Raw genomic sequence first — 12766 nt, 5'->3', positions numbered from 1 at the left:
TTTTCAGCCAGATGAGTAAGATTTAGCAACAGCACTCACCATGAATAATAATAAATTGAACACAGAAACAAAGGATCCCCCCAAAAAACATTTATTGTTATGTAAACTGATTCTCAATGAGTGAGCTTTCAATGTCTCACTGGTTAGAGAATGTTTATCTTTTGTATTACTATCACACACTGAAATTTCACAATCCACTCTTTCAGTGTTCCCTCTTTACAGGAATATTGAAACTGAACAAAATACTACTTTGAACGGATTTTAGCGTAAAGGAATGTACAAGTGTAAAGCACATGGAGAGTTTGTTACATATGAGCACCAAAAGCATTGGGACAGTGACATATTATTTGTTGTTTTGGCTCTGTACTCCAGCACTTCAGATTTGAAATGATACAAAGACACAGTCAGCTTTAATTTGAGAGTATTTTCTTCATCCATATCAGGTTAACCGTTTAGAAATTATAGCACATTTTGTACATAGTCCACCCATTTTAGGGGACCAAAAGTATTGGGACAAATTCATTTCCATGTGTATTAAAGTAGTCAAATGTTTCATATTTGGTCCCACAAACAATTGCTGTATTTTTTGGTTGTGTTTCAGATTAATACTAATCAATAGTAAATAATGTATTATGTCATTTTGGAGTCACTTTTATTGTGAACAAGAATTGAATATGTTTCTAAACACTTCTACACCATGATTACGGATAGTCCTGAACGAATCGTGAATAATGATGAGTGAGAAAGCTACAGATGCAGAAATATCATACCCCCAAGACATGCTAACCTCTCACCGTTACAATAACAGGGAAGGTTGGCATTGTTGGGGGGGGGGGGAATATTTGATATCTTTCTCACTCATATGTACAGTACCAGTCAAAAGATTGGACACACCTACTCAGTCAAGGGTCTTTCTTTATTTTTTACTATTTTCTACATTGTCAAATAATAGCAAAGGCATCAAAACTATGAAATAACAATACTGAAGTATATAATAACCAAAAAAATGTTTAACAAATCCATATATATTTTAGATTTTACATTCTTCAAAGTAGCCACCCTTTGCCTTGATGACAGCTTTGCACACTCTTGGCATTCTCTCAACCAGCTCCACCTGGAATGCTTTCCCAACAGTCTTGAAGGAGTTCCCACAGACGCTGAGCACTTGTTGGCTGCTTTTCCTTCACTCTGCGGTCCGACTCATCCCAAACCATCTCAAATGGGTTGAGGTCAGGTGATTGTGGTGGCCAGATCATCTGATGTAGCACTCAATCACTCTCCTTCTTGGTCAAATAGCCCTTACACAGCCTGGAGGTGTGTTGGGTCATTGTCTTGTTGAAAAACAAAGGATAGTCCCACTAAGCGCAAACCAGATGGAATTGTGTATCGCTGCAGAACGCTGTGGTGGCCATGCTGGTTAAATTTGCCTTGAATTCTAAATAAATCAATGACAGTGTCACCAGCAGGGCACCCCACACCATCACACCTCCTCATCCATGCTTCATGGTGGGAACTACACAAGCGGAGATCATCTGTTCAGGGCTATCTTCTGTATTTGGTTGGGATATGATATTTCAGTGTCTAACTTTCTCACTCATATATGTAGCTTCTAGCTCTCACAGTCTCACATCAGAATTAGAAGGTCATTCATGTTTCTCTAACGTCAAATTTCAAAGTCGTTCCAAACGTCAAATTTTGAAGTGTATAAGAATAAGTTTAGGCATTAACTCTGAAATGTTAAGGTTAGTGTTAAGTTCAGGCATTATCTCCAAATTCTTAAGGTTAGGCATGAACTCTGAATGGTTAAGGTTTGCAATAGGCTTAGGGGCTAGGGGGCAGTATTGAGAATTTTGAAAAAAATATGTGCCCATTTTTAACTGCCTCCTACACCAACTCAGAAGCTAGAATATGCATATTATTGTTCAGGTTTGGATAGAAAACACTCTGAATTTTCTAAAACTGTTTGAATGGTGTCTGTAAGTATAACAGAACTCATATGGCAGTCAAAACCCTGAGACAAATTCTGACAGGAAGTGGATACCTGATGTGTTGAATTACCTTTAAGCCTATGCCATTGAAACACACAGGGGCTTATTAATCGTTGAGCACTTCCTATGGCTTCCACTAGATGTCACCAGTCTTTACAAAGTGGTTTGAATCTGCTACTGTGAGATCTGACCGAACAAGAGCCTTGGAACGGTGGTGGCGGATAAGACTCTGGCGCGCGAGTTCATGTTGGGTACTCTCGTTCCAATACGTTTTAAAAGAGAATGCAATCGTCCGCCTTGAATATTATTCATGTTCTGGTTGAAAAAGGCACTAATGATTTATGCTATACAACGTTTGACATGTTTGAACGAACGTAAATATTTTTTTCCCCCTCGTTCATGAAGACAAGTCCGGCGGGCATAGATCATGTGCTAACAACACAGAGCTTTTTGGACATAAATTATGAGCTTTTTCGAACAAAACTACATTTGTTATGGACCTGGGATTCCTGGAAGTGACATCTGATGAAGAGAATCAAAGGTAATGGATTATTTACATAGTATTTTCGATTTTAGATCTCTCCAACATGGCGGTTAGTCTGTATCGCAAAGCGTATTTTTCTGGGCGCAGTGCTCAGATTATTGCAAAGTGTGATTTCCCAGTAAGGTTATTTTTAAATCTGGCAATCCGGTTGCGTTCAAAAGATGTAAATCTATAATTCTTTGAATGACAATATAATATTTTACCAATGTTTTCGAATACTAATTATTTAATTTGTTGTGCTGATTTGACTGGCGGTATTGGAGGGAAAAGATTTCCTCAACATCAACGCCATAGTAAAACGCTGTTTTTGGATATAAATATGAACTTGATAGAACAAAAAATGCATGTATTGTCTAACATAATGTCCTAGGAGTGTCATCTGATGGAGATTGTCAAAGGTTAGTGCATAATTTTAGCTGGTTTTCTGCTTTTGGTGACGCGTGTCTTTGCATTGACAAAACATTACACATAGCTATTTTCAATGTACTGTCCTAACATAATCTAACTTTATGCTTTCGCCGTACAGCCTTTTTGAAATCGGACAACGTGGTTAGATTAAGGAGATGTTTATCTTTCAAAGGGTGTAAGATAGTTGTATGTTTGAGAAATTTGAATTATGACATTTAATTGTTTTCAAATTTGGCGCTCTTGATATTTCACCTGTTGTTGATAGGGTGTACCAGGGGTGGGACGCTTGCATCACACATAGCCCATAGAGGTTAAAACAAAAATATGAAAAACAACTTTCTATTACTGGATTCGAACTTGCAACCTTTGGAAACAAGAGGCAGACACAACGCCTTAACAAAATCGAAACCTACTTGAAGATAACACTGTTGCCCCTTGTGGCCGGTTTCCACGTCATCTCCCAACGTCCTCAGACATGGATGGATGTCAAATACTGACTTGTATTTAACATTTAAGTCATTTAGCAGACGCTCTTATCCAGAGCGACTTACAAATTGGTGCATTCACCTTAAGATATCCAGTGGAACGACCACTTTACAATAGTTGTAATAATTGTATCACGGTGATCCGGCTGAAAATTATACACTCCCCTCCTCATTTATTTGAACAGTGAAGCAATTTTTTGGTACATTTGGCTCTATCCTCAAGCATTTTGAATTTGGGTTCAAATGTTTCATATGAAGGTATTTTCATACATATCTGTTTAACCGCTGAAAATGAAAACACTATGTATCTAGTGTCCTCATTTGAATAATTATTTGTATTTGGAAAAATTCACTAATGGTGTATTAAAGCAGTCAAAAGTTAAGTATTTGGTCCCATATTCCTAGCATGCAATGACTACATCAAACATTTGACTCTACAAACTTGTTGGATGCATTTGAAGTTTGTTTTAATTGTGTTTTGGATTATGTTTTGCCCAATAGGAACTGAATGGTGAATAATGTATTGTGTCATTTTGGCGTCACTTTTATTGTAAATGAGAATAGAAGATGTTTCTGAACACTTATGGATAATCATGAACAAATTATGAATATGGGTCAAATACTAAGCTTTTGACTACTTTAATAGACTTTAAGTGAATTTGTCCAAATACTTCTGACTGGAGGGAGTAGATACATAAAGTGCTTTCATTTCTAAACAGTGAAAAGATACAATGGTTATCGTAAGTCTTTTTCACATTTTGCTGAGTCACAAAGTGGGATTGATATAGATTGAATTGTGATTTTTTTTTGTCATTGATCTACACAAAATACTCCATAATGTTAAATGGGAAAAGAAATTTATGCAAATGTTAACTAATTCCCCCAAAAATTCAACAAAAATATAGTCAGTGCATAAGTATTCACTACCCTTTGTTTTCGCACGCCTAATGAGTTAAGGAGTAAAATTTGGCTTAACAAATCACATAATAAATTGCATTAACTCACTCTGTGTGAAATAATAGAGGTTGAAATAATTTTTTAAGGACTACCGCTTCCTCTGTCACCCATACATACAACATCTATCTGTAAGGTCCCTCAGTCAAATATTGAACTTGAAGCACAGATTCAACTACAAAGACCAGGGAAAAGCCTCATAAAGAAGGGCAGTGATTGGTAGATGGGTAAAAATAACAAATCAGACATTTAATATCTCTTTAAGAATGGTCAAGTTAATAGTTATGCTGTGGATGGTGTATTAAACCACACAGACACATGAGATACATTTGTCCTTATGATCTGAGCTGCAGGACAGGAAGGAAACTCAGGGATGTCACCATGAGGGCAATATTGATTTTAAAACAGCTACAGAGTTCAATGGCTGTGACGGGAGAAAACTGTGGACAGATCAACAACATTGTAGTGACTCCACAATAATGACCTCAATGACAGAGTGAAAAAAAGACTACAAATATACAGAATAAACATATTCCAAAACATGCATCCTGCATGTTCAATACTGCAAAATACAGCAAAAAAATATGGCAAAGAAATACATGTTTTGGCCTAAATGCAAAGCCTTATGTTTGGGAAAATCCAACACAACACATCACTGAGGAACTGACTCCTTATTTTCATGCATGATGGTGGCTGCATCATGATATGGTTATGCTTGACAACTGCAAAGACTGGGGAGTTTTTCAGGATAAAAATAAATGGGATAGAGCTAAGCACAGGCAAAATTCTAGAGGAAACCTTTTTCAGTCTGCTTTACACCAGACACTGGGAGAGGAATTCACATTTCAGCAGGACAATAACTTTAAAATGGCTGTCTAGCCATGATCCCCAACTCCTTGACAGAGCTTGAATATTTTTATTTTAATAATGGACAATCCAGGTGTACAAAGCTGTTAGAGACTTATCCATGAAGACCCACACCTCTAATCACTGTCAAACGTGTTTCTAACATGTATTTACTCAGGGGGGTGAATACTTATCTAATCAAGGTAGTACATCAGTGTTTTATTTTTTATTCATCTTTAAAATGTAAAAAGGCACTTGCACATCTGATTTATCCTTGCCGCGGGTGCATGGCAACAACTGAATAACATCCCTTGAAAAAGATGAGCAACTTCCAAGTCTAAAAACATGTTTTTAGAAATGTTTGGAAATGTATTGAAAATGTAATACAGAAATATCTAATTTACATAATTATTCACACCCCTAAGTCAATACATGTTAGGATCACCTTTGGCAGTGATTACAGCTGTGAGTCTTTCTAGGTAAGTCTCTAAGTGCTTTGCACAAATGGATTGTACAATATTTGCACCTTTGCACAAAAATTCTTCAAGCTCTGTCAAGTTGGTTGTTGATGATTGCTAGACAGCCATTTCGAAGTCTTGCCATAGATTTTCAAGCCGATTAAAGTCAAAACTGTAACTAGGCCATTCAGGAACATTCAATGTCGTCTTGGTAAGCAATTCCAATGTATATTTGGTCTTGTGTTTTAGGTTATTGTCCTGCTGAAAGATGAATTTGTCTGCCAGTGTCTGTTGGAAAGCAGACTGAACCACGTTTTCCTCTAGGATTTTGCCTGTGCTTAGCTTTATTCCATTTATTTTTATCAAAAAAAAGTCATTTTCCTTGCCTATGACAAGCATACCCATAACATGATGCAGCCATCACCATGCTTGAAAATATGAAGAGTGGTACTTAGTGACGTGTTGTGATGGACTTTCCCCAAACATAACGCTTTCTATTCAGGACAAAAAATGTATTTCTTTGCCACGTTTTGCAGTTTTACTTTAGTGCCTTATTGCAAACAGGATGCATGTTTTGGAATATTTTTTTTTCTGTACAGGCTTCCTTCTTTTCACTCTGTCATTTAGGTTAGCATTTTGGAGTAACTACAATGTTGTTGATCCATCCTCAATTTTCTCCTATCAGAGCCTTTTAACTCTGTAACTGTTTTAAAGTGACTATTGGCCTCATGGTGAAATCCCTGTGCAGTTTCCTTGTTCTCCGTAAACTGAGTTAGGAAGGACGCCTGTTGATACACTATCCAAATCCTAATTCATAACTTCACCATGCTCAAAGGGATATTTAGCATCTGCTTTTTTATTTTTACACTACCAATCGGTGCCCTTTGCGAGGTGTTGAAAAATCTCCCTGGTCTTTGCGGTTGAATCTGTGCTTGAAATGTACAACTCGATTGAGGGACATTTACAGATAATTGTATGTGTGGGGTACAACGATGGGGTAGTTACTAAAAAATCATGTTAACCACTATTATTGAACACAGAATGAGTCAATGCAACTTATTTTGCGATTTGTTAAGCACATTTTTACTCCTAAACTTATTTAGGCTTGCCATAACAAAGGGGTTGAATACTTATTGATTGCCTCATGACATTTCAGCTTTAAATGTTTTATAAAAATTAAAAAAAATCTACAAACAAAATCCCACTTTGACATTATGGGGTATTGTGTGTAGACTAGTGAAACAAAATCTCAATTTAGTGAATTTTTAATTCAGACTGTAACACAACAAAATGTGGAAAAAGTCAAGCGGTGTGAATACTTTCAGAAGGCACTGTATATATTTCCACACTATGACGTTGGAATAATATTGTGAAATCATGAAAATTATGATAATGCCCTTTTAGTGTGAGAGGTGTTTGAAAAGATTGCTTGAAATTTCAGCCTGTTTTTGTGTGATGAATTTCTGGAGTGCCTGGTGACATCACCAGGCGGTAAATTAGTTAATGGACTAATAAGAACGAGAGTTCCAAACCTCTCTGTCAATAACAGCTAGTTTTCAGTTTTCCCCTTCCACTCAGACCACTGCCAGAAAGTCCTAGCAACAACATTGTTTCTTAACATTCTCTGAATGTTCTGAGAACATGACTTTAAATAGACCCATGAAGAAACCTGCAGAAAATGTTACGCTGAAGTACTGAAATTCCCACAGAAGAACATTGTTTTTTAAAGTTCTCTGAACATCCTGAGAACATTACTTTAAATAGAACAATGAGGAAACCTATAGAAAACGTTATGCTGTAGTACTGAAATTCTCACAGAAGAACATTGTTTCATAATTCATAACATAATTCTCAGAATGTTATGTGCTAGCTGGGTATCCTGCACCATTCCCAGAATGGTGTGGGAAGACTGTATGCAAAATAACTATAGGACAACCACACTTTCACCAAGCTCTAAGAAATGTGGTTCTCAAAACGTTATGTGCTAGCTGGGTTGAATTATTGTGTAGTGACACTTAAATAAATACTGTCATGTACAGCAATTCGCTACACCCGCAATAACATCTGCTAAACATGTGTATGTAACCAATACATTTGATTTGATGTCTAAATGTTGTTTGCATGTCATTTTGACAACCTAATGCAAAGCAAATTGCCCCTGCCCAGCAGGCAAATCTGGTTGCAATGACAAGCTGGCATATTTTGTAACATCACGGTCAGGTTGTAAAGCGATTGTAAAAGGACGTTATTTAGACATCTTTTTAGTGACCAGGAAAATACGTCTTAAATTGGTTAAATAATCTGACGTCACATCAACCAGAAAAACAAATTTCAACCCGGAAATGACGTCATTATGACGTCCCATGCCAAACTTTGCTTGCTGGGTGAGGGATGATGATGACTCTACTTTACTCTAGTCCCAGAGGTTCTTTTCTTGCGTATGTCCTGGATCAGCCGGCGATAGGCCACCCGGCCTGCCAGGTCTCGGTCCAGCCCGGCCAAGACATGGTACAACTCCTCCGGGTTCAAGGGTACGTCACACAGCCGCAGAGCCGCTCGGAACTCGCCTGGAGAGAGGTAGCCGCTGGCGGAGCTGTCCAGCCTGCGGAAGGCCCGACGCAAAATCTTGCCCTGCCGCTGAAGCTGGGTGGAGGGTGTCATGGGGAGATGGGGAGGTTTTCAATTCAAAACAACATTAATAAAACTGTAGTGTAATTCTTATTAATCGTTCTGCTTATGTGACTCAATAAAAACAATTGTTCAGAAAAAAAACAATACTAATATGGTTCTCATTCAAGAAGTCTTGCATAACTAACTTTTTCCAAAGGAGTGTTATAATTTTCTTTTAGCAGGAATTATTCAATAAAGCTCATTATGAAACTGAATCAGTGTAAGGTTTTCATCATGCAGAATGGGGTTTAACTAGATCTTGTAGTCTATGAGGATATGGAAGTGGATTGAAATATCCTAAATCTATGGTGGAACACACTGGTTAAAAGTTAGTCAGTGTACCTTCTTCCTTAGTCTTGAGCTCAGTGGTACTTGGTCACACAAGGAAGAGCCTTTCTCTGCAGACAAATCCTCTGTTTCGTTATGGAACTGCAGTATGCCGGCCATGTTGGATCCATGTCTCCACGGCTGTTTCCGTCTCCCAAAGGGCCTCAGGAACTCAACGAAGGAAACCCTGAGGATGGAGTGTTGCTGCTTATTCATGTTATAAGGATCAAAACCATTGGCCATAGCCACTTGAGGAATGTAGCTGAGGCACAATCAGATGGAACATCAGTCTGATGGTTCCAGATCCACCCTCTGATTCTAGAAGCAATTTCAGGTTTGTGCAAAAATGTTAGGTTTGTGTAAAAAACTTAAACATGGGTAGGCCATCTTGTATGTCAACTAGTAAGAATTCCTGGCATTTCACCCACCTTCCATCCCTGTTGATGTCAAACTTTCGAGCCAGCATCTCCCACTCGTAGTCATCGAGGTGCACACACAGACCTTTCAGCACTTCCTGGAACTCCTTCTGGCTCACAAACCCCGTCCTATAAGGATCCAACTCCTCGAACTCCCCCCGCAACTCATCCAATGACAGCTCCACCTAGGCCAGTGTAGAGGGAGGGAAATAATGGTGACAATGACAAAAAGTTGCCCTGGGCCAAAGATGTGGTTAGGTACATTAACCTGAAAAAACCCTGGGCAGACTGCAGATGTGAACAGTGGCTAGCACAGTCCACACATACGCTTAGGGACACCAAGGGCAGTAGCAAAGCTAAAGATGGAGGAATATTACATCTCCACATTTTTCAGTGGCTAGTAGCTGCTGTGAAAGGATCTAAAGCACAATTGACACATCTCAGGACGAACTAAAGGCTTAGAGATTGGGCGTAAGTGACGTGTTCCACTTAGAGACGACACAACAGCTCTGCATAAACTTTATCACTTTCTGGGCCATGAAAGGACCTTACACTAGAACCGCCATAGGTTAACGCCCCCTGCAGTGTGATTTTGTAATTAAAACAAATCTGCCTTTTTTAAAGCAAAGTCCTCCTCCTTCCCTGACTTTTCCCAATTGCCCAGTTGTCCGAATTTTAAAATCACAAACAGCAAAGTATTGAGAGCCTGTGTACCTGTTTTTCCCCCTAATTTAAGGGGCCAAGACAAATGCGCTGCTGGGCGTTGGTACCCAGGTGGGCTGTACGTTGGTCCTGCTGCTCTGATTGGATAAAGCAAAACTGTCACCATTCACTCACTTCATAATTTACCCGATCACTTCTCATAGCATGTTTCGGTCTGATCATTTAGATTGCTGCTGCATCCTGCTAGCCTGCTACTATAAAAAATCAATAGGTGAGGATGTTTGCTAGCAAGCTAAAATAAAGCATAAAATCTTACAAGCGAAGTGAGATTAGGGAAGGTTCTGTGATAGCTTAATCAATTATGTTTGTTTTGTTCCTTTATGTTTTCCAGACACCTTGATCACTGAAGCTGAGACCATGGTGGATGGGGAAACATCACTGGATTTGGTAGCTGGCACCGATCGATCCAAGGATTCTCCCCCAATCAAATGTCCTCGGCTCCTAACCCGTTATCAAACTCACAGGAACCAGTGCTACTCAGCCCGGGATGCAAGCATCTCTACTCAGATAAGCAAATACATTGATGTCATCCAAGACATTGACACAGATGCTGAACTCATCTTCTGGGCTAAAAGCAAAGACAGATTCCCAAATCTATACACATGGGCAATGAAGGTCTTATCAATCCCTGCCTCCTCAGCACCGGTCGAGAGGGTTTTTAGTAGAGGGTGGCTCATCATGAGACCCCACTGCGCTCGTTTAGGTCATAGAAGGGTCACTGCACTTGTATTTCTGAAATGCAGTCATACTCCGTTGTAGTTGATCTCTGATAAGAGCTACACCCATCCATTCACTTTCCTCAAGCAATTCAAATTGGTATGAAATGGCTAAATTGAAGCTTGTAATGTGATTTGAAATGCCTGGAATATACAGTTGAAGTCGGACGTTTACCTACAGTACACCTTAGCCAAATACATTTAAACTCAGTTTTTCACAATTCCTGACATTTAATCCTAGTAAAAATGTCCTGTCTTAGGTCAGTTAGGATCACCACTTTCTTTTAATAATGTGAAATGTCAGAATAATAGTAGAGAGAATTATTTATTTCAGCTTTTATTTCTTTCATCACATTCCCAGTGGGTCAGAAGTTTACATACACTCATTAGTATTTGGTAGCATTGCCTTTAAATTGTTTAACTTGGGTCAAACGTTTTGAGTCACCTTCCACAAGCTTCCCACAATAAGTTGAGTGAATTTTGACCCATTCCTCCTGACAGAGCTGGTGTAACTGAATCAGGTTTGTAGGCCTCCTTGCTCGCACACGCTTTTTAAGTTTGGCCCACAAATTTTCTATGGGATTGAGATCAGGGCTTTGTGATGGCCACTCCAATACCTTGACTTTGTTGTCCTTAAGCCATTTTGCCACAACTTTGGAAGTATGCTTGGGGTCATTGTCCATTTGGAAGACCCATTTGCGACCAAGCTTTAACTTCCTGACTGATGTCTTGAGATGTTGCTTCAATATATCCACATAATTTTCATTTCTCATGATGCCATCTATTTTCTGAAGTGCACCAGTCCCTCCTGCAGCAAAGCACCCCCACAACATGATGATGCCACCCCCGTGCTTCACGGTTGGGATGGGTTCTTTGGCTTGCAAGCCTCCCTCTTTTTCCTCCAAACATAACGATGGTCATTATGGCCAAACAGTTCAATTTTTGTTTCATCAGACCAGAGGACATTTCTCCAAAAAGTACGATCTTTGTCCCCATGTGTACTTGCAAACCGTAGACTGGCTTTTTTTATGGTGGTTTTGGAGCAGTGGCTTCTTCCTTGCTGAGCGGTCTTTCAGGTTATGTCGATATAGGACTCGTTTTACTGTGGATATAGATACTTTTGTACTTGTTTCCTCCAGCATCTTCACAAGGTCCTTTGCTGTTGTTCTGGGATTGATTTGCACTTTTCACACCTAAGTATGTTCATCTCTAGGAGACAGAACGCGTCTCCTTCCTGAGCGGTATGACGTTTGCGTGGTCCCATGGTGTTTATACTTGCATACTATTGTTTGTACAGATGAATGTGGTACCTTCAGGCATTTGGAAATTGCTCCCAAGGATCAACCAGACTTGTGGAGGTCTACAATATTTTTCCTGAGGTCTTGGCTGATTTCTTTTGATTTTACCATGAGTTTGAAGGTCGGCCTTGAAATACATGCACAGGTACACCTCCAATTGACTGAAATTATGTCAATTAGCCTATGAGAAGCTTCTAAAGACATGACATCCTTTTCTGGAATTTTCCAAGCTGTTTAAAGGCACAGTCAACTTAGTGTATGTAAACTTCTGACCCACTGGAATTGTGATACAGTGAATTATAAGTGAAATAATCTGTCTGTAAACAATTGTTGGAAATATTACTTGTGTCATGCACAAAGTAGATGTCCTAACCAACTTGCCAAAACTATAGTTTGTTAACAAGAAATGTGTGGAGTGGTTGAAAAAACGACGCTTGGCATTGCGAATTGTGATCTTAGGCATGTGTGCAGCTGCTCAGCCATGGAAACCCATTTCACGAAGCTCTTGACGAGTAGTTATTGTGCCGACATTGCTTTCAGAGGCAGTTTGGAATTCGGTAGTGAGTGTTGCAAACGAGGACAGACGATTTTTACGCGCAGCGTGCTTCAGCACTTGCCGGTCCCGTTCTGTGAGCTTGTGTGGCCTACAACTTCGCGGCTGAACCGTTGCTCCTAGACGTTTACACTTCACAATAACAGCACTTACAGTTGACTGGGGCAGCTCTAGCAGGGCAGAAATGTAACAATCTGCCTCGTTGCAAAGGTGGCATTCAGTAAGGCCATTCCACTGCCAATGTTTCCCTATGGAGATTGCATGGCTGTGTGCTCAATATTATACACCTGTCAGCAACGGATGTGGCTGAAATAGCCGAAACCACTCATTTAAAGTTGTGTCCACATACTATTGTATATATATTGTATGTCATAGTAGTT

General features: G+C 39.3%; 1 protein-coding gene across 1 annotated transcript in view; it reads right to left on the bottom strand.

The window, feature by feature from the left end:
• Positions 1 to 7751: 7751 nt before the first annotated feature.
• LOC115192067 (EF-hand calcium-binding domain-containing protein 6) overlaps positions 7752 to 12766 on the bottom strand; it is a 74331-nt gene continuing 69316 nt past the window's right edge. The window contains exons 16-18 of the mRNA XM_029750178.1: positions 9109 to 9281; positions 8696 to 8867; positions 7752 to 8326 (exon numbers count right to left, since the gene is read on the bottom strand). Coding sequence (XP_029606038.1) covers positions 8087 to 8326; positions 8696 to 8867; positions 9109 to 9281 — 585 coding nt within the window. The 3' untranslated portion in view covers positions 7752 to 8086. The remainder of the gene's footprint in view (positions 8327 to 8695; positions 8868 to 9108; positions 9282 to 12766) is intronic.

The sequence above is a fragment of the Salmo trutta genome, chromosome 4 (assembly GCF_901001165.1).
Source record: "Salmo trutta chromosome 4, fSalTru1.1, whole genome shotgun sequence".
Lineage (NCBI taxonomy): Eukaryota > Metazoa > Chordata > Actinopteri > Salmoniformes > Salmonidae > Salmo > Salmo trutta.
The sequence above is the reverse complement of the archived record's forward strand: the minus strand, read 5'-3'. Positions and strand labels throughout refer to the sequence as shown.